At 42.6% G+C, this 25,629-nt stretch overlaps 1 protein-coding gene across 3 annotated transcripts in view; it reads right to left on the bottom strand.

Moving 5' to 3' along the window:
• Positions 1–25,245, bottom strand: part of NDFIP2 (Nedd4 family interacting protein 2) — a 72,775-nt gene extending 47,530 nt beyond the window's left edge. The window contains exons 1-4 of one of the 3 annotated variants that reach the window (XM_075852378.1): positions 24,950–25,245; positions 19,800–19,988; positions 7,037–7,193; positions 5,199–5,326 (exon numbers count right to left, since the gene is read on the bottom strand). In XM_075852378.1, the coding sequence (XP_075708493.1) occupies positions 5,199–5,326; positions 7,037–7,193; positions 19,800–19,835 (321 nt within the window). In that variant the 5' untranslated portion in view covers positions 19,836–19,988; positions 24,950–25,245. The remainder of the gene's footprint in view (positions 1–5,198; positions 5,327–7,036; positions 7,194–19,799; positions 19,989–24,949) is intronic. The other 2 variants (XM_075852377.1, XM_075852379.1) reach the window with 2 other exon arrangements.
• Between the last annotated feature and the right edge of the window lie 384 nt (positions 25,246–25,629).

Genomic DNA, 25,629 nt, shown 5'->3' with positions numbered 1-25,629 from the left:
CATTTACTTTTTGTTAGAAATTGTCTGATTCTGTGTGAATCTACTGCCAAATTCCTGTAATCTGATGTCCCACTATTTTCAAGCAAAATCCATCTCTAGTTACAGAGCAAAGGAGACAGACTGCAGGAAGTGGGGAGGGGTGTATCTGGACAGCCTACCCATAGAAGTCCAAGGGGTGGTGAGGGGGAAGCAGGAGCAAAGAGAGAGACACAGACACGCTGCCCATAGAATTTTATAGAAATGCGAGGGGGAGAAGGAGGGAGCAGAGAGAGGAGACAGACACTACAGCTCATAGAAAACTATGGAAAGGGGAGGGGCGCAGAGATAGAGACGCTGCTGCCTATAGAGGTCCGTGGAGATGGGGGAGCAAGACGCTGCTGACCATAGAAGTCTATAGAGGAGAGGGGAGAAGAGACCAATGCTGCTGCCTATAGAAGAAGTCTATGGGAGGGGGTGCAGAGAAAGACACAGAAGCTGTTGCCCATAGAAGTCTATGGAGTGGGGGAGCAGGAGCATAGAGAGACACACTCATACGGTGCTGCTAATAGAAGTCTATGGAGAGGAAACTAGGGAGGAGAGAAAGAGAGAGAGACAGACACAGACGTGCCACCAATGAAAGTCTATGGAGAGGGGAGGGGAGCAGGGAGAGACACAGGCATGCTGACCATGGAAATCTATGGAGAGGAGAATGGGAGCAAGGAGAGACATAGGCTGCTAGTAAGATTTGAATGTCATCCCAGTGCCGAATTCTCAGCTACACTGCTGATCACTGCTGTGTAATCTCCATTCTGCTGTAGCTTCTAAATATGTAGATAGAGATAGAGCAGGATTCTCCTCTTCTATATGTGCAGTATATAGAAGACATGTTAGCAGTTAGGCTTTATTGACCATCTCAAAACTCAGAATTAGAGAGATATAGCCACCAAAGGGGAAAACTGCTAAGAAAAAAAAAAAAGGATGCAGGATACGAGTCATAACTGCCAGAAATAGTGTTATTCCTCATGTACACACAAGACAGCTTATTCTGAAAAGTCACCTTAAGAGTTACGTGTGCTGTAATCATCATTACAGTACGGGACAGTATTCCCGCGGGGAGCCAGTCACTCACAGCGTCACAGATGCCTATGATGCTAGGACTCCGGCTCTCTGAACTGTATTCGGTCCGGGAAATACAGCCTGTATCTCATGGACTGAACACGGCACTCTGAATCGGGCCAAAGAGTTTGTGGTGCGAATACAGAGATTTTACAGATCAGTGACACAAACACATAATATAATACGTGTGTGTGTGTGTGTGTGTGTGTGTGTGTGTGTGTGTTCAATCTAGCATAAATGACACTCGATAGGATTCAGATTATCAAATATTCAGGATTATCACATAGTCCTAGAAAAGTATATAAAATTCACTTGTAGGACTAGAAAACCTTTAGGAAGAAAGACCAAATTAAAATATTAATACAAAACATGCTACAATAGCTTTATTTTTTTAATGCCTTCTTATCTCGGTCAAATTTTCTGATTCTGGTAGAAATGTACATTATATTGCAGTTCTGAGCCACAATATTAGACTATCGGGATTATAGGGTGCCAGACTGAAACATATGTAGCGGTGTGTGTAAGTGTATCATAATATAAGAACGTATATATGTGTGTTTAATCTCTTCTTTGTTGTGCAATTCTGTTCAGAGGGTATATCAGCAGAGAAGTGTTAAAAAGAAATGGACTTTGCGGCTTTCATTCTGCATTGTAAAAGTGCTTAAGTACAGCAACTCATCAGACACCGTTGTCTTTATCTCACACAAGAGAAGACTATTTCATACTGTGTAATTGAGCTGGGCTGACAGACTGAAACGGTGTAGAACAACTCCCTGTGTGCCGAAATGGGCTCATAGAATAAGATCGCTCTAAGTACTGCTCGCTCACATGGCATAAAACAACATTACCAGATAACAAACTGAAGTAATGTGCTCTACCAACACAATTGAGTCAAGAGCTGCCGGAAGAGAACATGCACAGAAAAGATCTAAGCCCTACTATCTATTCAGGTACTTAAAAGATCAGTTACATTCAGTGCAGGGTTTTTTATGCCAGGAAGGAAGAGATCATTAAAATTCAGGTTTTTAAAATGGAAACCTCCATTTTAAAACATCACAACAAAAAAATAATATTAGTGCAGTTAAAAGTATATTCAGGCGATTAGAAACTAATTTATTATATACTTATTCTCTTCCAATTTCTCTCTTTTTTTGGGGGGATTATATATATATATATACACATACATACATATACATACACACACACACACACACACACACACACACACAACCGTTCAAAAGTTTAGGGTCACTTAGAAATTTCCTTATTTTTGAAAGAAAAGCAGTTTTTTTTCAATGAAGATGACATTAAATTAATCAGAAATACACTCTATACATTGTTAATGTGCTAAATGACTATTCTAGCTGCAAACGTCTGGTTTTTAATGCAATATCTACATAGGTGTATAGAAGCCCATTTCCAGCAACCATCACTCCAGTGTTCTAATGGTACATTGTGTTTTCTAACCGTGTTAGAAGACTAATGGATGATTAGAAAACACTTGAAAACCCTTGTGCAATTATGTTAGCACCGCTGTAAACAGTTTTGCTGTTTAGAGGAGCTATAAAACTGACCTTCCTTTGAGCTAGTTGAGAATCTGGAGCATTACATTTGTGGGTTCGATTAAACTCTCAAAATGGCTAGAAAAAGAGAGCTTTCATGTGAAACTCGACAGTCTATTCTGGTTATTAAAAATGAAGGTTATTCCATGCGAGAAATTGCCAAGAAACGGAAGATTTCCTACAACGGTGTGTACTACTCCCTTCAGAGGACAGCCCACACAGGCTCTAACCAGAGTGGAAAGAGAAGTGGGAGGCCCAGCTGCACAACTGAGCAACAAGACAAGTACATTAGAGTCTCTAGTTTCAGAAATAGACGCCTCACAGGTCCTCAACTGGCAGCTTCATTAAATAGTACCCGCAAAACGCCAGTGTCAACGTCTACAGTGAAGAGGCGACTCCGGGATGCTGGCCTTCAGTGAAAGCAAAGTTTGAAGGAGAAAATTATTATTTCAAATAAAAATCATTATTTCTAACCTTGTCAATGTCTTGACTATATTTTCTAGTCATTTTGCAACTCATTTGATAAATATAAGCGTGAGTTTTCATGGAAAACACAAAATTGTCTGGGTGGCCCCAAACTTTTGAACGGTAGTGTATATCTATCTATCTATCTATCTATATATAGTGTCAAAGGCTGGCCATAGACTTATTAACAGGATTATTAACCTGGATCTTTGTCTACACAAGTTTGCACATATTTGTAATGCTACCGGTCAAGAGTAATGACCGCCGAACGTCCATCCAACAAATCTCCCACTTCATGTCCATTGTGGCAGCTGTAGACTGAACTACATTAGAGATCAAATTTCACCGGTCGTTTAGTATATATATCTGTACTTTGTCATTATATTATACAACATAAAAGTAGCTAACTCTTCACCAGCTTGCTCCTTACATTAGAACGTTCTAATTAGGGATTGTTTTTCACAGAAAATACTTTTCAAGGGTGTGCCGGCTCATAAGGAAGACACATTAAAACGTAAGTCTTTATGTAAATAGCAAGCTTACAAGACTACTTAGGTCTTTTCACCAGGCATGGTAATAAAAGAAAGTTGCAAAAAATTTTTTTTCATGCAAATGAGACTTCAGACATGACAATGTGCATTTAGCAGCCCAAGTGATACTGGAAAAAGTATACTAAAGACCCTAAAAGATACAATGTTAAAGGGGTTGTCCGGGACATTTAAAAGATGGTACGCAGGCAGGAAATGTGATAAAATACCAAATAAATATTACGCACATGGTAAATCTCGCGCAGATGCAGTGATCCCCGCCGGTCTGTTTACTTTTACAGGAAGTGGTGACGTCCCGTTTCATCCATGTGACTTGCCCCGGCGGTGATGCTGGCAAGAACATTGAGTCACTGCTGAGACCAGTGATTGGCTGCAGCAGTCACATGGATGGAATAGGACGTCATCCCTTCCTGTAAAAGTAAACAGACACCACCGGAGTGACAGGAGACTTAGCAGGCGAGTTTTACTGATTTTGCTATTTTATCACATCCCCTGCCTGCAGCCAGCCTTTTAAATATCCCGGACAACCCCTTTTATGAAGAGAGCATTTCCATCTAAAATCAATACATATGTATATCTGCACTGTGTTTATAATTATCCCTAGATTTCTGTGCAGCCATTTATTAGTTATAACGGATAGTTATTTAATATTTCCAAAAGGTGATAACGGGAGGTGGCAGCGATTACAGATCCCATAGGGCCGTCTCCTATTCCTTTCAGACTCCAGAATACATCTCGCCAGGTGAGGAATGTATTTTGATTGCTCTTTGACCATTGAATGGCAGTCTGCCGTTCAGGAAAGAAATAAGTGAGAGGCCCTATAGGAGCTAAAATACCTACATTTTCTGTTACTTATACTTAGAAAATATATTTACTGGCAATTTAGGTTTTATTTTTAGATGACAATGCTTTTGAACGTCACTAGGCAGTTTAAGTAAGGCTCTGTTCAGACTATTGTCTGATTATTATCCGGTGTGACTGATCCACAGTCGGAAGGATCCAAATGCTTAATGGCAGACCTCACTGACTGATGGGATTGATTGGGGTTTCCATAATTTTTGTTAAGAGTGCTGCATGCTACGCAAGAGTGAACAGAATCTAAGGCTATATTTACATGGCGGATTTTGCTCGGCAGCCGGAAAATTCATACTCCCATTTACTTCAATGGGAGGTTTGGGCGGAATTAGCCAGAAGATCGGGCAGGACGCTTTTTTTGTCCGTTAGTTGAAAAAAAAATCAGCTAGCGGGAAAAAGAACCATCCGCCTCTCATTGAAATAAATGGGAAGCGGAATATTGTGGAGGAATCCGCTGCAAAACTTCCTCCATGTGAACATAATATAAGGGTCCAGGAGTTGAGACACACAAGGAATGCATGCGAGTTATAATCTCCGTCACATAGCGGGTTCCGAGGACCCCAGCAATGGGTTAGAGGACAAATAAAGATGAACTTTAAATATCGGTAATTACGTAAGGCGACAACATATAAAGGAATAGCAATCAACATCAAACGTAGTCACAATTGCTTACCCTTTGTGCAGCTTCAGCTGCGGCCGCAGCCATTGCTGCAGCCTTCGCCTTCTCAGCTTCGTCATATGTTGGTAGAGTGGTTGCAACACTATAGGGGGGTGGTACAGGGTAGAATTCATTGTGGGTTTCTATAAACAAAAAACACAAGAATAACGAGTCATTTTACTACAAGCATAAAGAAAGCATAATAATAAAAGAAACAATGCTGGTTTTATAACCAGAGTATTATAGTCCACTGGTGAAAAGAACGTAAAGCTATGCTATGGCTTCAAGACGAGCTATAAAAACACTTGTTTCACAGCTATACAGAGATTGATGCAGCTCTGCAAACCTGAAAGATAAGATTTAGCTCGACAACTAGTTCTCAAACACGAGTCATAGTTATAATAGAATGAAATATTGAACGTTGCCAGATTAGGTAACAATGTAGGCAGTCATCTAGAATTGCTGTACCCACTAAAAGAACGGTACCATCTACATCAACTGAATCAGCCTATTATCTGGTCTTCCTGGAAAAGACCAGCCAGAACTGAAGAGCCCTCTGTTCATGAACTCATGGGGAGGACATACAGGCAGACCATCCTAGAACTTACAGTATTATTTACGTATCATTAGGCACCTGCTTGTAGAAAACTAACGGGAGAAACATGTATCATCCTATAGAGAAAGCCTTACTGCATTTATAGCCAGACCTTAGCATTTTCGCTCTCTCATTTATTACATAGAAGGGTGTTTTGTTTTTATAAAGTAAATGAAGAGAATGTGTTACTTACCTATTCGAAAATTTAAATTAAGTGGTTCCTACAGCTGACTTTGGTGATATATCAATCTGGCGGGGTCAAAGGGATTCGTGGACAGAGAAGAAGTCTCCTATGTACCCACGCCTTTGCTAAAAACAGAGACCCAGACACACTTGTTTTTTATATCAGTTGAGGCTTCAATTGTTGAGCCCCCATAAATTGTGGCTCTTGTGATAGGTCGGATTTCAAGTTTTTTTGTTGTTTTTTTTTTCCGTTTTTGCCATCATTAGCAGATATAATAGTTTTGTGAGAAAATACCCTTTAAACCAGGGGTCTCAAACACGTGTCCACTGAGGCTGCCATCTGCAGCCCGCACGGCACCATAGGCAGAGTGCGCCGTCGCTCCTTCATGACGTCATGAGGGAGTGCAGTCCGTTGATGGTAGGTGAGCGATGGCCACATAGCTCCCAATAGATAGTGCATCCCCTGTAGATATTGCCCCACACCCCCGCCCCCTGTAGATAGCACTACACTCCCGCCGCGCCATACCTCCAAACCGTTCCGGATTCAGCGGGACAGTTCCGCATTCTGGGTGGTGTCCCCCTGTCCCATGCGGCCTGGGGTATGTCCCGCTGTCTGGACGCAGATACAGTTGAGCCCAATGCTGAAGCAAGGAATCATCAGCTCCCTGCTTCAGCATTAGTTCGGAGAAGAGGGAGTACCAATAGCGCTATCTCCGGGGGGGGGCGGCTTAGCACCATCTACGGATGGGCTCTGTGACATTACATACGGGTGGGCACGATCCAAGAAGGGGTTGCCCAATCTTGACATTCTTGTGTCTACCAAAAGCTGCCAGACTGCATTTAGCGACACTTAAACTGGAAAACATCTGACGTAAGGCTCAGACGTGATGTGAACAAAGCCAAAATCTTTCATGTTGTAGTAATAAAGTTCTCACCTTAGACTGCAATTCAGGTTTACACTTGGCTAATAAACATGACCGCAACTGAACTGAACCACCATATACCAGTGTCCACACCACTGTCCATTGTATCACTATACATACCAGTGTCCACACCATTGTACCACTATACATACCAGTGTCCACACCATTGTCCACGACAATACTGCTGTATGGTGGTGGAGAGGTATCTACTGCAGATGCATCTGGAGTCTGGCAAGCCTGAGAAGCTTGTGTTGAGGTTGATGGCTGCTCTACAGCTGGGGTTTCCGAGGAATCATCCTCATTCTCTAGCTGAAAGGGGGTAAGAGAAAAAATAAAAAATTAATTTGTATCGTTGCTCTTTTACTCATAAAAAGGCTGGAAAGGTCTATATGAAAAAGGACTAATATTACACAAAATAGAGCAAGAGCAACATTTAATAAAATACACATACACAAACGATTTGTGCAGCTACTCGTGGTTTAACCTGTAGCTAAACCTTTGAATGGCATATTTTTTGTATTTATTTTTTAATAAAAAATGTCAGTCCGTGTTATTGGTGCAACATTATAAATAGTTTTTATTAAAAAATAATTCTCACTTTTTGAGATATAGCTGCTCTGTATTCTCTATACAGAGCAGCTGAATCTTTTGCAATTACCTAAATCCAGCAGACTGACTGGTTCAGTGTCAGCGGGTCCTGCGTGGATCCACCTGTATCTATCACATCTAAGGCTTCGTTCACATCTGCGTTGGGGTCCCGTTCTGACGTTCTGTCTGAGCTTTCCGTCAGAACGGGACCCTGAACAGAAACAAACGGAAACCAGGAGGTTTCCGTTTCCATCACCACTGATTTCAATGGTGACGGATCCGATGCCCATGGTTTCCGTTTCTCTTTTTTGTGCATCGGACCCGTCGTTTTGCTGGAAGCAATAGCGTAGTCAACTACGCTATTGCTTCCGGCAAAACGACAGATCCGGTGCAGAACAGAGAGAAACGGAAACCATGGGCACCGGATCCGTCACCATTGAAATCAATGGTGTTGGAAACCTCCGGTTTCCGTTTGTGTCTGTTCAGGGTCCCGTTCTGACGGAAAGTTCCGTCAGAACGGGACCCCAACGCAGATGTGAACGAAGCCTAAGTTATGAACTTAGATGAAATACATAACAGGTGGATCCTGCATGTCAGACACGCAGGACCCACTTTCACTGAACCCGTCAGCCCCGTGGACCTGGTGGGAGCAGGATATAGTGAACGATCCAGTTGCTCTTTATAGAGAATACAGAGCAGCTGTATCTCAAAAACTGAAAATATTTTTTAATAAAAACTATTTATAAAGTTGCACCAGTCACATTGACTGAACTTTTTATTTAAAAAAATGGCATTCGAAAAGGTTTACCTAGCCTTTGACGGTAGCAAAAATGTGGGTTATTTCAAAGACCAATGTCCCTAACATTGTAAACCACTTACTATTAGTTCTCATTAGAGATCACTTTGTATAGTATTTCTATAGAAATTGCTGGAGGAACAGGGGCTGATTGCAGGGGCACGGAGGCACATAGCAACATGAAATAAACTGTGCTGGAATCAGGAACAAGGAAGTGGTACAAGTATGGAGGCAGATGACCTTTTCTGGGGACACGAGAGGTCTTCTTTCAGACAATATATGGAACTATGCATTAATGAGGCAGACTTTCCCGAGTTCCTAAATCTTATGGAACTATGGGAGAAGGGGGACGGGACAGGTGCAAGCAGAGGCCCAGTTACAAAACTAAAAATCAAGAGTACTAAGATTCCTCCAATAGGGGATACCCGCAATATCAATGTTTTTTTTAAAGCTGGCGACTAGGGACATTGAATCCCTAAGTCTTCTCCTGAATCCAAATGATTCCGTTTGAAACCTTATAACAAATGAAATAAGGGCCCTGTTGGCACTTGATGCAGATTTCTCCGAATACACAACCATTGAACACAACCATTTTTGAATGGCTTGCCATGCGTTCGGCTTCTATTAGAAGCCGCTACTGGCCAGACATTACATGGCAGCCATTCAATTGAATGCATAGACGGGCCAGGTCCGTCAGTGCACGGGCTACATTCACAGAGCGGCCCTCCCTTCTTGATCAGAGGTCCTGAGAGGAAGACCTTCTTCCTCTAGGATACCCATATGGACATAAGAGATATATGGATCAGGGGTGGTCTTCCTGGGACAACTCTTAACAAATTCGATCCTATATAATGTTTACTTGTAACATTTTCCTAGTTTAAGAAGTAATTGTGAAAATAATAATAGATATCCTGGAATCTGCAGTCCACAAAGGCCACATAAACATGATACATAACAAATCACTTGTGCAACAAGGTACCATCCATGTTAAAGGTCACCTACTCCTGCGGTCAGGGACTGGAGCAATGTTTTGTAACAAACACAAAATGTTATACTTTTTTATGTCTAAATGACATTTTTTACTAGGAAAATCCAGATAGGACTAGATCTTTTTAGATTTTTGTTCAACCACAAATACCATAAAGTGTCATCTCACACGCACACAAAAAGACATTCTCTTTGCATGTAAATACTGGATTATTCATAGTGTTTCACATGAAATTTATGTATTGGTGAAGAATATTTTAAAGTTCTCAGCATTTGCTGCTGTGGAAAAGAAGGATGGGACACGATGAACTTTAACATGCTCGATCATTTCTTGCATAAAGAGATAAGGTGGTGCCAAAGGTGTCTGTGTTACCGGCATACCCACCTCTGCGTGCGTGCGGTTAATGAAAAACAAGAACGTTTCATTATAGTCTGCGCAAACACAGTGAAGTGGAACATGACTTGAAGGCAGGTATACCCACATAGATGAGATATGCCACTATATACCACTAACCAAAGCCATTTGCATAGACTACCATCATTTTAGAATAAATTAGTTTGAGAAACTCTCAGGATTGTGTAGGATGCCCCCGACAAAAAGTGGAAGAAGCTATCGAGAAGCAACACTAGAAGATTATTATTTTAGGGAGATTGGAGACAGATTATCCAAATAATAAAATGTACTTCAAAGTCGTTTAATAAAGTCATGAACTTCTTGACTATAGTGCAGTAAGAGGTCGAATGCCCACGCTTTTGATCCACTTTTTCAGGTTAATTCGCCTTTAAGAACTGAATTAAAGCTGCCAATGTGAGATAAGCCTTCTAGAAAAACAGATGAAAAAAAATAATGCTATGTTCAAGAATTAAAAGCTTACAGCAAAGCCACAACTCGCACCGCTTATAATACAGAACACACCATGTCAGCCACTCGTATTACCACAAACATACTGTACCATGCGCCAATTACCGGGCTGGTAACACAACAAGCAGACTTGTCCTGAAACTCACATCACAATAATAATATGTTTGTTTCACCAAAGTACCTAAAAGTGTACATTAACCCCTTCCTCCTGCTTGCATTCTGGGCCCTAATGACCAAGCAATTTGGCATGTTTTTTTTACGGGGTTCACCTTGCGGTTTAAATAATATGATAACTTTATTTTTTTGGGTTATTACGATTGCGAGAATACCATATATGTGTAGTTTTTTTTTAAAAAATTAAAAAATTACACTTACTAAAAATAAAACCATTTTTATGGCAAAAAAAAATAGTTTTTTTTTAATGTGTACCTTTTTATTAATTTTTATTTCACATTAAATATTTTTTCAGTCTCACTGGGAGGATTTAGATTGCAGATATAATGCTTTGGTATACTTCTCATACCAGATCACTATTGCCTGTCAGTATATAACGGACAGGCAACTATTAGGGCGTGCCTCTGGCACATCCTAATAGGTATATAGCCTGGGCAGGCAGCCTTTGTTAGGCCCCCAGCTGCCATGGCACCCCATTGGATGCCCGCAATTGCATTTGTGGGCCGCCGATGGGTGACAGAGGGAGCTCACTCCCTCTGTAAACAACTCAAATGCAGCGGCCGCTAATGACCGCAGAATTTGAGGGGTTAAAACGGCCACAATCGAAGTAAACTTCGCTCGCCAACCGTTGGAGCAGGAGCCCGACTGTCATTAGACAGCAGAGCCCCAGCTCCAGCCTGCACGGGAGACCCGTGCATGACTTTGATTAGGCCACCGTGAAAAGGCGGCAGCCTAGAATAAAGCCCATTAATGACCTCCGTGAAAAGGCGTATTGGCCATTAAGGGGTTAAACTCTGGATTAAAAATATGGACTGATGCCATCGCTATAGACCTGCTGTATACTGGTCCTTCTCAATGAATTAGAATATTATCAAAAAGTTAATTTATTTCAAAAAGTGAAACTCATATTATATAGATTCATTACACACAGGGTGATCTATTTCCAGCATTTCTTTCTTTTAATGTTGAAGATTACAACTAACAGTTAAAGGTAATGTGTCGCTAGAAAAACATTTTTTTTTTTTAGTTAAACAGTTAGTGTATAGGTGTTTAGACATTGTTCTAATTTTTTTATTTTTTGCACGAGTCTGGAAATATTATAAATTAGATTCTAATTTATAATATTTCCCAGCGCTGGTCACTAGATGGAGCAATTCCCAAAATTGCAGCATTGCATGTGGTAAAGCAACCACATTGCTTTATGCTGCAAAATTTGAGAAAACTCACTCGCTCTAGTGAGCTCTCAGAATCCCCCCTCCTTTATCCTGGCTAGTGCCGGGAGAAACGAGGGGATTGAACGGTCTAACCTCCTACACTGTGTGTCGCAATTTTTTGAGCTAACACACAGTGTAGTAGGTTTACATACAGTAGTAAACACACACTAAAACACGAACATACATAGAAATAACTTACCTGCTCCTGCCGCCGCCGCTCCCTCCGGTCCGTCCGCTCCCGCCGCTCCAAGTGCACAAGTCCGGAAGCCGCGACCGGAAGTAGTAATCTTACTGCCCGGGCGCGACTTCCGGTCCACAGGAAAATGGCGCCGGACGTCGCACAGTTTAACTTGGACTGTGTGGGAGCGGCGCATGCGCCGTTCCCACACAGACGGCGTACAGCATAGTGGATGGAACGGGCCCCGTTCGCATTCACTATGGGACTGTAGTTGCCGTATTCCATGTCTGTATGTGTCGTTAATCGACACATACAGAAATGGAAAAAAAAATGGCAGCCCCCATAGGGAAGAAAAAGTGGAAAAAAAAAAAAAAAAAAACACACAAATCAATTAAAAAATGTTTAATAACACACTAAAGTCAAATTGATGTAAGAATTATTTTTTTTCGTGACACTGGTCCTTTAATGAAAACCCAAAATTTTGTCTTTAGACTATTGGGTAAAAGTTGAAGATTGTAGACTCATGGTGTCACACTTCAATCAGCAAATCAACACAAAACACCTGCAAATATTTCCTAAGCCTTTAACCCTATCCGCACGAGTAAGTAACTGTACGTCGTTGCGGGAGGTTACTTCCCGCACGAGGACGTACAGTTACAGAGTTGTTTCCGGTGCACACTGTAGGCGACAGTATGCACCGGGAACCGGGAGGTAAGCTGTCGCCAACAGCTGACACTCCACTCTTGCCGGCCAGCGGTCCTTTGCCGCTTATTTCGGCGAATTAACCCCTTAAATTCGGCGATCGGTTGCAATCGCCAAATTTTAGGGGTTTCTAGCATATCGGCAGACCCCGGTCCGAAATCGCGGGGTTTGCCGATAGTATGGCAAACGGAAGCCAAACAATGGCTTCCGTGTCTGCCATGGACGGAAGCCCATCAGGACCAACCTCCGGCTGGTCCTGATAGGCTTCCTGTCAGAGTGACAGGAAGTCACTGTGTCGTTCCACACTGTTGGCGACAAGGTGTGCATCGGAAACTGAGAGATCAGCTGACACTCCAGAGTTGCCGATCAGCGGCTTATCGCCGCTGATATTGGCAGTTAACCCGATAAATGTGGTGCTTGATTGTGATCACCACATTTAGGGGGTTCGTAGCACATCAGCAGCCCCCATGCAATTGTGGGGGCTGATGATGCTTGTGATGGCATCTGGAGGCCAGGCAACGGCCTCCGGGTCTGCCATGTATGGAAGCCTATGAGGACCAGCCTCTGGCTGGTCCTCATAGACTTACTGTCAGAGTGACTGTGATGTCACACTGACAGTTGGAACTTTACAGCAAGGATTCTACTATACAACAAGGATGACGATAGCCTGAAGGTTCTTCTAGCCAAAAGAAACACCTGGGGTAAATGAAATGTCTAATCTATACTGTTTGGGTAAGGAGTAAACACCCTTTTACACTGGCAAACAAGCGTTCAAAGAACTCTCGTTCTCGATAATTGCCATTTGTAAACAGGGCAGCGATCAGCAGATGAACGAACAAACGCTCCTTCATCAGCTGATCGTATTTTAAACGTGTAAAATATTATGATTTTTCAGCAGCACATCTCCGTGCCGACATGATACAAATGTATGGGGATGAGCGATCATAGTAACAATCACTTGTCCCCATACTAGCTCCTTGTGACAGGAGAAAATGAGCGCCGATCAACGAGCGGTCTCTAAACTTGGCCGATGTAAAAGTGCCTTAAAGGGAATGTGTTGCCAGCAAAACATGTATTTTTTTTTTTTATTTAAACATTTAGTGTGTAGGTGATTAAACATTGTTCAAATTTTTTTTATTTTTTTCACGAGTAAGGAAATATTATAAATTAGATTCTAATTTATATTTCCCAGTGCTGGTCACTAGATGGAGCTATTCCCAAAATTGCAGCATTGCATGTGGTAAAGCAACCACATTGCTTTTTGCTGCAAAATTTGGAAAAAAGCACTCGCTCTAGTGAGCTCTCAGCATCCCCCCCCCTCCTTTATCCTGGCTAGTGCCGGGATAAACGAGGGGTTTGAACGGTCTAACCTCCTACACTGTGTGTCGCCATTTTTTGAGCTAACACACAGTGTAGTAGGTTTACATACAGTAGTAAACACACACAAACACGAACATACATAGAAATCTCTTACCTGCTCCTGCCGCCGCGGCTCCCTCCGGCCCGTCCGCTCCGTCTGCTGCCGCTGGTCCAAGTGCACAAGTCCGGAAGCCGCGACCGGAAGTAGTAATCTTACTGTCTGGCAGCGACTTCCGGTCCACAGGAAAATGGCGCCGGACGGCGCGCATTTCAAACTGGACTGTGTAAGAGCGGCGCATGCGCCATTCCCACACAGACGGCGTACACAGAAGTGGATGGGACGGGACCCGTTCGCCGTCCCTATGGGACTGTGGCTGCCGTATTCCATGTCTGTATGTGTCGTTAATCGACACATACAGAAATGGAAAAAAAAATGGCAGCCCCCATAGGGAAGAAAAAGTGCAAAAATAAGAAAAAGTAACACACAAATTAATCCAAACGTTTTTAATAAAGCACTAACATCTTTAACATATTAAAAAAAAAATTGTGATGACACTGTTCTTTTAAGGATTTGCACATGATTCTGCTTTTCAATTACGGTCTTCCGCCAAGCTAGAGATTGCTGTAGCACACATGTGCAGCCTAAGGCCAGGATCACACATTCTTGTTTTTTGGTGTTGTTTTTGACTCAATAGCTTTTTGAGACAAAGCCATAAGTGGACCCACAAAGGAAGGAAAGGTATAAAGAAAAGACTGATGCATCTCCTTTCTACTGCGACCACTCCTGTGTGTGGCTCAAAAAAACTGCACCCGAAAACTGTATCTAAATACATCAGTGAATGAGGGAATACTTAGGAGTCAATTGTGGTACTGTATGTAGTAATAGATTAGATTTAAAAAAAATACTAATAATAATAAATTTGGAAAATGTAGCAAGAGGTAATAGAATATCACCCCTTACTACAAATATCTAAGTAGTATCTTCAGAAGCATCCCCTGATCCCATCTCTGGGGCCACTGCATCCAGGCGTAGAATCAATGAAGGGGCGACCGGTGTAAAGGAGAGAGACGAGCGCGCTATGCAGTTCCCGTAACTCCGATAGAAGTGAATGGGAGATAAGGAAGGTGGTGGGACCGCATCGATCAGACATTTGTGGCACATAGTTAGTTATCTTTATTTTTATACAGGGCAGCCAGGCTTATTAGCAAACACCGATGTCCATTAACACAAACATATATAGTAGTCATGAATGTAGAATTGCAAAGTATTCATAGATTACACACAGATCCGTAAACAGAAGGCTTGTCGATGGTTTTCAGGTACCACAAACCAATTGCTTTTTTTTTTTTACTATACAGAATAAACACAAACCGAAAAACAGATAAATAGGTGATGTTTTATATATGGTACAATCACATGACTGTAGCCGATGTTAATTATAGTTGGGGCGTTACATTGTTTCGGTTACTGAATAAGTACATTATAATGTCCTTGCTCATGAACTGTCACAGCTGCCTCAGTGTTCTTTCACTCTGTAATAAAGTAACGTTCTGGAAAGTTCATCTTGGTAAACCTGTTTAGTAGCAAGTTGGATCGGAGCTTATCTGTGCCACATGGTATCCCTTACAGAGTTCACTGCTTAGAATTTGGCTTCGGCAATAATAAGGGGTTTTCTGGTCATGGGCCAGTTTTCCATACTGATGACCTATCCTATGGAAAAACTGGCCCATGACCAGAAATCCCCTTTAAAGGGTTTTCCAGTCCCTAAAAATTGATGGCCTATCCTCAGGATAGACCATCAATAGCTGATCGCTCGGGGTCCGACTCTTGGAAGCCCCGCCAATCAACAGCTTTGAAGGGGGTGCAGAACTAGTACAAGAGCTGCTTTCCCTTCTTTTCTACTTGCGCACTGTGAATGGTCGACACAGATGTAGCGGCGATTCACAGGTATTGCAGCCTTCTACCCTTGAAGTGAATGGAAGAAAAGGCTGCAATACTGTGAATCACCACTACATGCGTGACAATGATTCAGTGAGCAATAAGAAATGAAGGTGAAGCAGCTCTCGTACGAGTGCTGCACCCCCTTCAAAACAGTTGATCAGCTGGAGACCCAGGAGTCGAACCCGAGCCATCAGCTATTGATGGCCTACCCTGAGAATATGCCATACATTTTTAAGGGTCCATACACACATTGCGGTTGAACTGCGGTTAGAACAGCATTGAAAAGCTGCATCATTTTTACTGCAATGCATTTTTTTGGTGCAGCTGCGGTAAAACCTGTAACCGAATAAAAACGTACCAAATCGCGGTAAAAACGCATGCGATATTTGGATTTATTTTTTTATGCCTTTCTAACCACATCTCAACCGCAACGTGTGAATGGATCTTAAGGGATAGTAGATTTCCACATTTTACTGACTTGATCCTGAATCTCTATATTGTTGTATTACCTGGAATGCTCCCGCTCATAAAGGGATTGGCTTGGGTGATTCAAGTATTATACGGTTTCGTAATACACGAGAAACGTTTCACCAAAACAGGAGCTCCACTCTAGGGTGTATTCACATGGTGTGGTTCAGCCGCATTTTCTTGCCGAGTGGACAAAACCCGCACTGCGACGACGCATGCATTTTTACCATTATTTGCTGTGTTTTTGCAGTTAGCATGGTAAATCGCGGTACAAAACGCATGCAGTTTTGTAGTAGGGTTTTTGCCTGTGCTGCAACAACAAAATGCTGCAAAACCGCACTGTGTGAAACCACCCTTAGGGCTGGTTCACATTGCGTTTTCTTCCTATCGTCGGAGGTATACGTCTGGAGGAGTCCCGATGTATACCTGCAACAGAAGGCAGCTTCGTATCCCACTGAATAGGCAATCAATGGGATACATTGCCTTAACTTCCCAGGCACTGCGCTACTGGAAACTCCTCGCGTCACTGTCCATATACCGACAGTGATGTCAGGAGCTGTAATGATGGAGTTTCCGCCAGAGCATCACAATCGCTCTGAATGGGGACTCCGATCCTGTGACATTAGGAGCTTTAAGATGTCGGAATCCCGGGCCAGCGTGTCGGCAACGCTCTGGTCGTGGAATCCGCTCTTGGAGAAGCCCCTGCGGTCACTGTAGTTGAAGGCCCCTGACATCACTGCCCATATATAGAGTCCTTGGCCGGAGCATCCGAAGCGTCCTGGAGAAGCCCTGACAACACGGTCTATAATATTGAAGTCAATGATGGTACAAACAGAATGTCTTAAATTTGAATCCGTTATTTATTCCGTTTAACGGATCAGTTTTTTCCTACTGTGCATGTGCATCACTACCTACATCCAAAAAAGGCAAGAAAATATAAATTATAAATGCAGAAATAAGTCTGATCTGTTAAAAATTAAGTATAACGGAGACCAAACTGAAACAAACGGAAGGTGAAGTATCAGTTTTTATGGCTGATCTGGCCAATGATTACGTTAAATTTGACGGATCCATTAAAAACAGAAGGGCCAACACAGAAGTGAACAGAGCCTTAGGCTATGTTCACATATGCATCGGGTCTTTCCGTTTTTCTGCTCCGTCAGAGGAACAGAACAGGGGAAAACCAGAAGCAACGTTTCTGCTGCACCACAGACAACGGCGGCCATTGACTATAAAATGTAGCTAAACGTTTGACATGTCATATTGACATGTCAGAAGTTTGGATTTGTGGGGGTCCGAGCACTGAGACCCCCACCAATCGCTAGAACGAAGCAGCTGAAGTGTTCGTGTGAGCGCTCAGCCGCTTCGTGTCTGTTAGGCTTTCTATTGAGTCCGTACACCAATACATTTATTTTCGGAAAAAGCCCATGAGCCCGTACTCCGAAACATCGGCTTTCCGGAAAAAGACGAACAGACACAGGTATTGGTGCAGCTGTAATAACCTGCACAACAATTTTTTTTTGCGTCAGTTATGATGTGTACGTTGTAAAAAAATGCAAAAAATAAAAACTTTTCACTTATTAATGTGAGGCACGAAGTGTGTTGATGAATTTAACCTCCATGTGCCTCACATTAATAGTAATTAACCCCATCATGTACCTCACACATTAACCCATTATGACTGAGAAACATGATGGGGTTAATTACTATTAGGGCTTATTCAGACAAACAGGATATACTTCCGTGCAATACGCGTGATTTTCACGCACGTCGCACGGACCTATATTAGTCTATGGGGCCGTGCAGACATGTGCGTGATTTTTACTCAGCGTGAGTCCGCTGAAAAACAAGTCACGACATGTCCGTTCCTTGGGCATTTTTCACGCATCACGCACCCATTGAAGTCAATGGGTGCGTGAAAACCACGCATGCCACACGGAAGCACTTCCATGCGAACTGCGTGATTCGCGCAACAGCTGTGAAAAGGATGAATGAAAACAGAAAAGCACCACGTGCTTTTCTGTTTACAAACATCCAAACGGAGTGTCATAATGATGGCGGCTGCGCGAAAAGTACGCAGACGCGCATCATACGGGGCTGTCACACGGAGCTATCAAGTGCCTTTTGCGCGCGCAAAACGCCACGTGTTTTGCGCGCTCAAAACGCACATGCTCGTGTGAATCCAGCCTTAATGTGAGGCACGTGGAGGTTAAATTCATCATCACACCATGCGCCTCACATCAGAAAATGGAAGAACTTTTTTCTTTTTATTACTGTTGGCAAAGTATCGTTTTGGTATCGAAATCACAATACTAAACGAAGTCCAAATTCTGGTATCGTGAGAACCCTACTATACACCTCGATAAATTTCTTGAAGGGTGTAGTTTCCCAAATGGGGTCACTTTTGGGGGGTTTCCACTGATTTGGTCCCTCAGGGGCTTTGCTAATGCGACACGGCACCAGAAAACCATTGCAGCAAAACTTGAGCTCAAAAAGCCAAATGGTGCTCCTTCCCTTCTGAGCCCTGTTCTGTGTCCAAACAGCAGGTTATCGCCGTAATCGGGAGAAATTGCTTTTCAAATGTTGGGCAGTTTATTCTCCTTTATGCCGTGTAAAAATGTAAAATTTCTACGTTTTATTGGAAAAAAAATTAGATTTTCAATTTCACGGCTTCATTCCACTAAATTCAGCAATTTTCAGGGGTCAAAATGCTCACTATACCCCTTGATAAATTCCTTGAGGGGTGTAGTTTGCCAAATGGTGTCTTTTTGGGGTGTTTTCACTGTTTTGATATCACAAGACCTCTTCAAACTGGACATGGTGCCTAAAAGATATTAGAGTAAAAAGAAGACCCCAAAATCCACTAGGTGCTCCTTTGCTTCTGAGGCCTGTGTTTCAGTGAATTCGCACACTAGGGCCACATGTGGGATATTTCTAAACACTGCAGAAGGTGGGCAATAAATATTGAGTTGCGTTTTTCTGGTAAAACCCTCTGTGTTACAGAAAACAAAAAAAAAAAGGATTAAAAATGAATTTCTGCAACAGAAAAAAAAGGAAATTTGTAAATTTCATCCCTACTTTGCTGTAATTCTCGTGAAACGCCTAAAGGGTTAATAAACTTCCTAAATGCTGTTTTAAATACTTTGAGGGGTTCAGTTTTTAAAATGGGGATTTGCATTGTATGGGCGCCTCAAAACCACTTCACAACTGAACTCATCCCTGTAAAAATAGCCCTTTGAAATTTTCTTGAGTTCTAAGCCTTGTAACGTCCTAGAAAAATAAAAAGATGTTCAAAAAATTATGCCAATCTAAAGTAGACATATGGGGGATGTTAAATAGCAATTATTTTGTGCGGTATAACTATTTGTCTTACATGCAGATACATTTAAAATGTAGAATTTTTTTTTTGGGTGTTTCTCACAATAAAATTGTGAATATATCGACAAAATGTTACCACTAACAAAGTATATTGTGTGTCACGAGAAAACAAATCTCAGAATCGCTTGTATAAGTAAAAGCATTCCAGAGTTATTACCACATAAAGTGACACGTCAGATTTGAAAAATGGGGCTGCGTCCTGAACGTGCCAACTAATCCATGTCCTTAAAGGGATCCTGTCATCAACATCTTACCTGTTAAACTCACCTGACCGCTCAATGGCCGCAGCTGTCCAGAGTTCATTCCTGTTCTCTTCTTTCCTGAAGTCCTCCTCTGTCAGTAAATATAGTCGTTTAAACTTTTCCCGCCTTTTATGGTAATTATTTTTCCCTCTGGGATGCAGCTTTTTAAGCACGCCCACTGCCACCACCTGTCCGGCCCTGACTGGCTAAGGAGCTGTCAATCAAAAAGAAGGAGGTGGAGTCCACTCTGAGATGCTGGAGGAATGAAAATCTGACTCTTTTCAGATGAAGATTTGACTCTTTTCTGCTCATTTGCATACGGCGTGGGACCACTGAAAAACGGAATACTAAAGCTACAGAGCTTACTTAGTACATATTTATAGCTTAGATGACAATGATTTTTCACCCACTTTCACCAGGTATTGCTGGCTTTATAGCTAAAATGCTGGTGACAGGTTCCCTTTAAAGAGACTGTCACCACATTATAAGTGTCCTATCTCCTACATAAGGAGATGGGCGCTATAATGTAGGTGACAGAAGTGCTTTTTTTAGATTTTAGATTTATGCTAATGAGTTGCTTAATGCCCAAGTGGGCGTGTTTTTACTTTAGACCAAGTGGGCGTTGTACAGAGGAGTGTATGACGCTGACCAATCGGCGTCATGCACTCCTCCATTCATTTTGGCAGCGCATAGGGATCCTGCTAGATCCTTATGTGCTGTCTTATACTGACATATTAACAATACTGAAGTGTTTAGACGGTGAATAGACATTCCACGGGATGTCTATTCACAATCTCTGCACTTTGTTACTCTGTCTGTGGTAGTTACAGCAGAGGAAGCGTAATCTCGTTGTAACCTGTCATTTACTGCGTAATCTAGCGAGATCACGCTTCCTCTGCTGTAACTACCACAGACAGAGTAACGAAGTGCAGGGATTGTGAATAGACATCCCGTGGAATGTCTATTCACTGTCTAAACACTTCAGTATTGTGAATGTGTTAATATAATACAGCACATAAGGATCTAGCAGGATCCCTATGTGCTGAGTAAATGAATGGAGAGGAGTGCATGAGGCTGATTGGTCAGCGTCATACACTCCCCTGTACAACGCCCACTTGGTCTAAAGTAAAAACACGCCCACTTGGGCATTAAGCAACTCATTAACATAAATCTAAAATCGGTAATAAAGTGGCGAAAACAGATCTTTTTTTTTTTTTTTAAATAAAAAGCATTACTGTCACCTACATTACAGCGCCGATCTCCTTATGTAGGAGATAGGGCACTTATAATGTGGTGACAGAGTCTCTTTAAGGGGTTAATGGAAATTTGCCAGGCGGTGGAGCAGATTTTCACCTCATAGGGGTTCTGCACTTTGGCCACTTTTGTCTTTGTAGATAAATACAAAATATCTTGTCCCTCGGATACGCCCAGCATAAATACACCCAAATCTGAATACAGAGTATAGGGGCTTTGCGTGGACATAATGACATATCTTCTACGTAGGTATGGAGATAGAATATAGAAGGACAGAAGTAGAGACCTCTAGAAATGGGTTTTAAAGGGAAATACTTTTAAATCGATGTCAGACACGTCATAAAATTCCGATCAGTACGCTCTTCAGTGGACAGTCAATATTTATTAAAATTAAATGGGAGTCATGTGAACCTTCCAGGCAATTTAACCCCTTGGGGCCACAGACAGTTTGTCTTATTTTATTTTTTTCATCACCCCCCTTCCAAGAGCCATACTTTTTTTTTTTTTTCTGTCGACAAACCCGTATGAGGGCTTATTTTTTGGTGGGACAAGCTGTCGTTTTTAGTTGCACCATTTAAAGTGCCATATAATGTACTGCAGGTAGATAAAAGCAATGGAGGCCAGGTAGGATCCACTGTAAGAAAGCAACACCACCCAGGCGCAAAACCTCCACGAATCAATCAGATATTTGGTAAACGTTATTTATTGTATACCAACAATAAGGGTATGTTCACACGCAAACGCAAAATACGTCTAAAATTATGGCGCTGTTTTCAAGAGAAAACAGCTCCTGATTTTCAGACGTTTTTGCAAGTACTCGCGTTGTTCGCACCGTCTTTTACGGACGTAATTGGAGCTGGTTTTCATTGGAGCCAATGAAAAACGGCTCCAAAAACGGCCCAAGAAGTGCCCTGCACTTCTTTGACGCTGGCGTCTTTTTACGCGCCGTCCTTTGACAGCGACGCGTAAAATGACACCTCGTCTGAACAGAACATCGTAAGTCCCATTGCAAGCAATGGGCAGATCTTTGCTGACATATTGGAGCCGTCTTTTCAGGCGTAATTCGAGTCGTAGAACGCCACCATTATGTCTGAAAAGAGGTCGTGTGCACATACCCTAAGACGTAATAAAAAACAAGAGTCTCTAAAACACAACGCGTTTCAAGGAATCAGAATCCCATTTTTAAGCAAGCATAAGCATGAAAAACTACAACTCGTCCCGCAAAAAAACGAGTCCTCATAAGGCTTTGTCGACAGAAAAAAAAAAGTTCTCACTCTTGGAAGACGGGGAGGGAAAAACCTAAATATACTTTCAGTATTTTGCATCAGTATTTGTAAGCCAAAATCAGGAGTGGAACATAAACAGAAAAAGTTTCACTGAAACATTTGCACCTCTTCTGTGTAGGTTCCACTTTTGGTTTACAAATACGGGCGCAAAATACTGCTGTGTCAAAGAGGATTTAGACAATTTAAAGCTATTCATTTCAATGGGGCCATGCACACTTCAGTTTTTTTTGACGGTCCGTTGCTCCGTTCCGATCCAAAGTAGAGAATGTCCTACTTTGGTTCGGGTTTCCGTGACCGTGAGGCCCATGCAAGTCAATGGGGCCGTCAAAAACATTGAAGGCACACGGAAGGCATCCGTGTGCCATCCGTGTGCCGTCTGTGTGTGACGGAGCCGTTTCCTAGCAACGGCCAGGCGGGCAGAAAAACATAACAGAAATATTACACTAATCGGCATCCACTTATCTCTATCAATCACTGATAGAGAGAAGAGGCTGCTGATTAAAAATAAAAATCAGTTCATACGTACCCGGTCGTTGTCTTGGTGACGAATCCCTCTTCTTCCTCCAATCCGACCCCCCTGTATGACGCGGCAGCCTGTGATTCACTGCAGAGGCCGCTGCAGCCTGTGATTGGCTGCAGAGGCGGTCACGTGGGATGAAGCGTCATCCCTGGAGGCCGGCCTTCTGACATCATCCTGACGTGCGTGACCGCCACTACAGCCTGTGATTGGCTGCAGCGGTGACATGGATGAAATGTCATCGCTGGAGGCTGGACAGGAGAAATGTAAGTATGAACTTTTTTATTTTTTTAATTACATTAAAATTTTAGGATTCCAAGCAGATGTATCTCAAAAAGTAAAAATAATTTTTAATAAAAGGTATTTACATAGTTGCACAAAACACAGTGATACTTTTTTTTTAATGCCATTTTCGCTGTTCAAAAGGACAATTCAGAGTAAAACAGAATTTTCAAAACAATGTACCGACAAGTGCTCCCCATATCTCCTACCACTGAGGGGTCCCCTGACTGCAAGCAGCCTCAGCGCCTCCTTCCACAGCAGGATATGGAATACTCAGAGAGAACAAATAAACTGAATTTAAAAAAAAAAAAAATAATTTCTAAATGAAATATATTTTTAAAAAAACTGCATAAAAGGCAGCTCCATAATACACTATAGGAATTGCTTCCTTTAGGCATGAAAACAAACCTAAAAATAATATTGTTTATACAAATCTTTAGAAAACGAAAGAACTGAAAATCAATTAGGCGCATTAATAACACAATAAAGTGAACTGGTATTGTACTGACTCATCAGAAACATGGACTACACCCGTCGTACGTTATACACCCTGGGTCAAAGTATCGCAGAAATAGCCTATTCTGCACTGCCCATAACTGGAATTACCCGGGTTATGTTCCCTTAGAGGGCAGTAACCACAAATGAGAGATATATTGCAGGGAACACGGACGTCATTCAACGCTTCGGAAATACGACTCATGTGGCTTTTACATGACAGACAGGAGTCAAAAGAGACCGCTCCTCTATTGCTGCTTCCATTGAAATCAGCGAACCCATACAATGTATTATCCAAGAGAACAGGGTCCCTATAATAAGGAACGTTAAGGGGCCCCTCAGATTTATCAATGCCATGAAACAGGGCTGGATCTCTTCAGCTCTGATCAGTCTATCGGGGATTTCTTTAGCAAGGAAAACTGGTTACAACGGAGCGGTGGCCATTATAGAGAGTCTTGGCGGGTCATGTCTCAAAGCTTCTGGGCCCCCCATGCTAAATCTACACAGGGCCCCCAATTACCACAGGCTATTTATAGTACAGCTGTCCTCTTACGGTGCCCATCAGGAACCAATCCCCAACACCTCTCCACATCGACACCACCTAGAATCCATTAAAATCAAGTTAGTTACCCGAGTGAGAGCTGAAATAGTCCAGTCCGAAACCATGTACCAGGAACCCTTCTTACATGGCATCAGCAAGCGTCCCAGTGCCAAGTCCCCTACCAATGTCACAGAGAATTCCATCAGATACATGTCATCAAACCCAGCAGTCCCATATCCAGCACCACCCGCTCCAGTTTACAGGACTGTACTCGCTATTCGCCTTTCGTTGAGTACATTGGTATTTGCGGTTGGAGAATTGATTTGTCCACAGTGGAGCGATTCGCTTGTCTCTACTCGCAATGGAAGAGAATAACAATAGAAATAAAACTGACAGACTATGAAATCCCCTCATGACACTACCAGAATCTCCAGTATTATCACCATTGTCCTCCACGCAGGATGGACAGAATAACACCTCTATACTGTAAAAGAGACAAGTGTGAACAGAACCAACACCCAGATGGGCATACACCAATAATATGGGTCCTACAAACGTACATGAATACATGGCAAGGCACACACACCACACACACCCTCCATGTTTATGATCACAATGACTCTGCCAGGGTAACATCCTGCAATCATCAGCCCGTGACGTCACAGTCAGGCCAGGTAATGGTAAACATCACAGCACCGGACAATGCAGCGGGCCCACTGCAGCGCATCACAGTCCACACACGAATCCCCCCTGGTGACATCACGCCTCACATGACGTCACTAGTCCTCCAGGTGACTTACCACTTGGTATCGGTTGGCAGCCTGAAGGTACTGATGATCCATGACCTACGGGGATAGCGCCCAGCAGAGGCCGACACGTCTTCCCGGACCTGGCCGTGTATAGCTGTGTAGCCCCCGCCTCCTGTTCGCTCCCAGTATAGTTTCCTGTGTGACGGCCTATAGCGCTTCCTCTTTCTATGTCACAACATACAGCGTTCTCTAATCCCCAGCGCTGGAAACCTCCACTAAGGTTTGCACCACCTACCGCACCCCCGTGGTTACCTCTGAGCCGCCTCCTGGGCGCGGCTAAACGCACGAGGCGTGGCTTCCTGTTACCATGGATACGCGCTAACGCAGAAAATTCCACGTAGCCTCCACATATAAACGCCTCCACATATATACTACCTGAGTACTGTATGAACGCCTCCACATATATACTACCTGTGTACTGTATGAACGCCTCCACATATATACTACCTGTGTACTGTATGAACGCCTCCACATATATACTACGTGTGTACTGTATGAACGCCTCCACATATATACTACCTGTGTACTGTATGAGCGCCTCCACATATATACTACCTGTGTACTGTATGAGCGCCTCCACATATATACTACCTGAGTACTGTATGAACGCCTCCACATATATACTACCTGAGTACTGTATGAACGCCTCCACATATATACTATCTCGGTAC

The sequence above is a fragment of the Rhinoderma darwinii genome, chromosome 2, assembly GCF_050947455.1.
Source record: "Rhinoderma darwinii isolate aRhiDar2 chromosome 2, aRhiDar2.hap1, whole genome shotgun sequence".
Lineage (NCBI taxonomy): Eukaryota > Metazoa > Chordata > Amphibia > Anura > Rhinodermatidae > Rhinoderma > Rhinoderma darwinii.
Note: the sequence above shows the minus strand (reverse complement) of the source record. Positions and strands in the feature narration are given on the sequence as shown.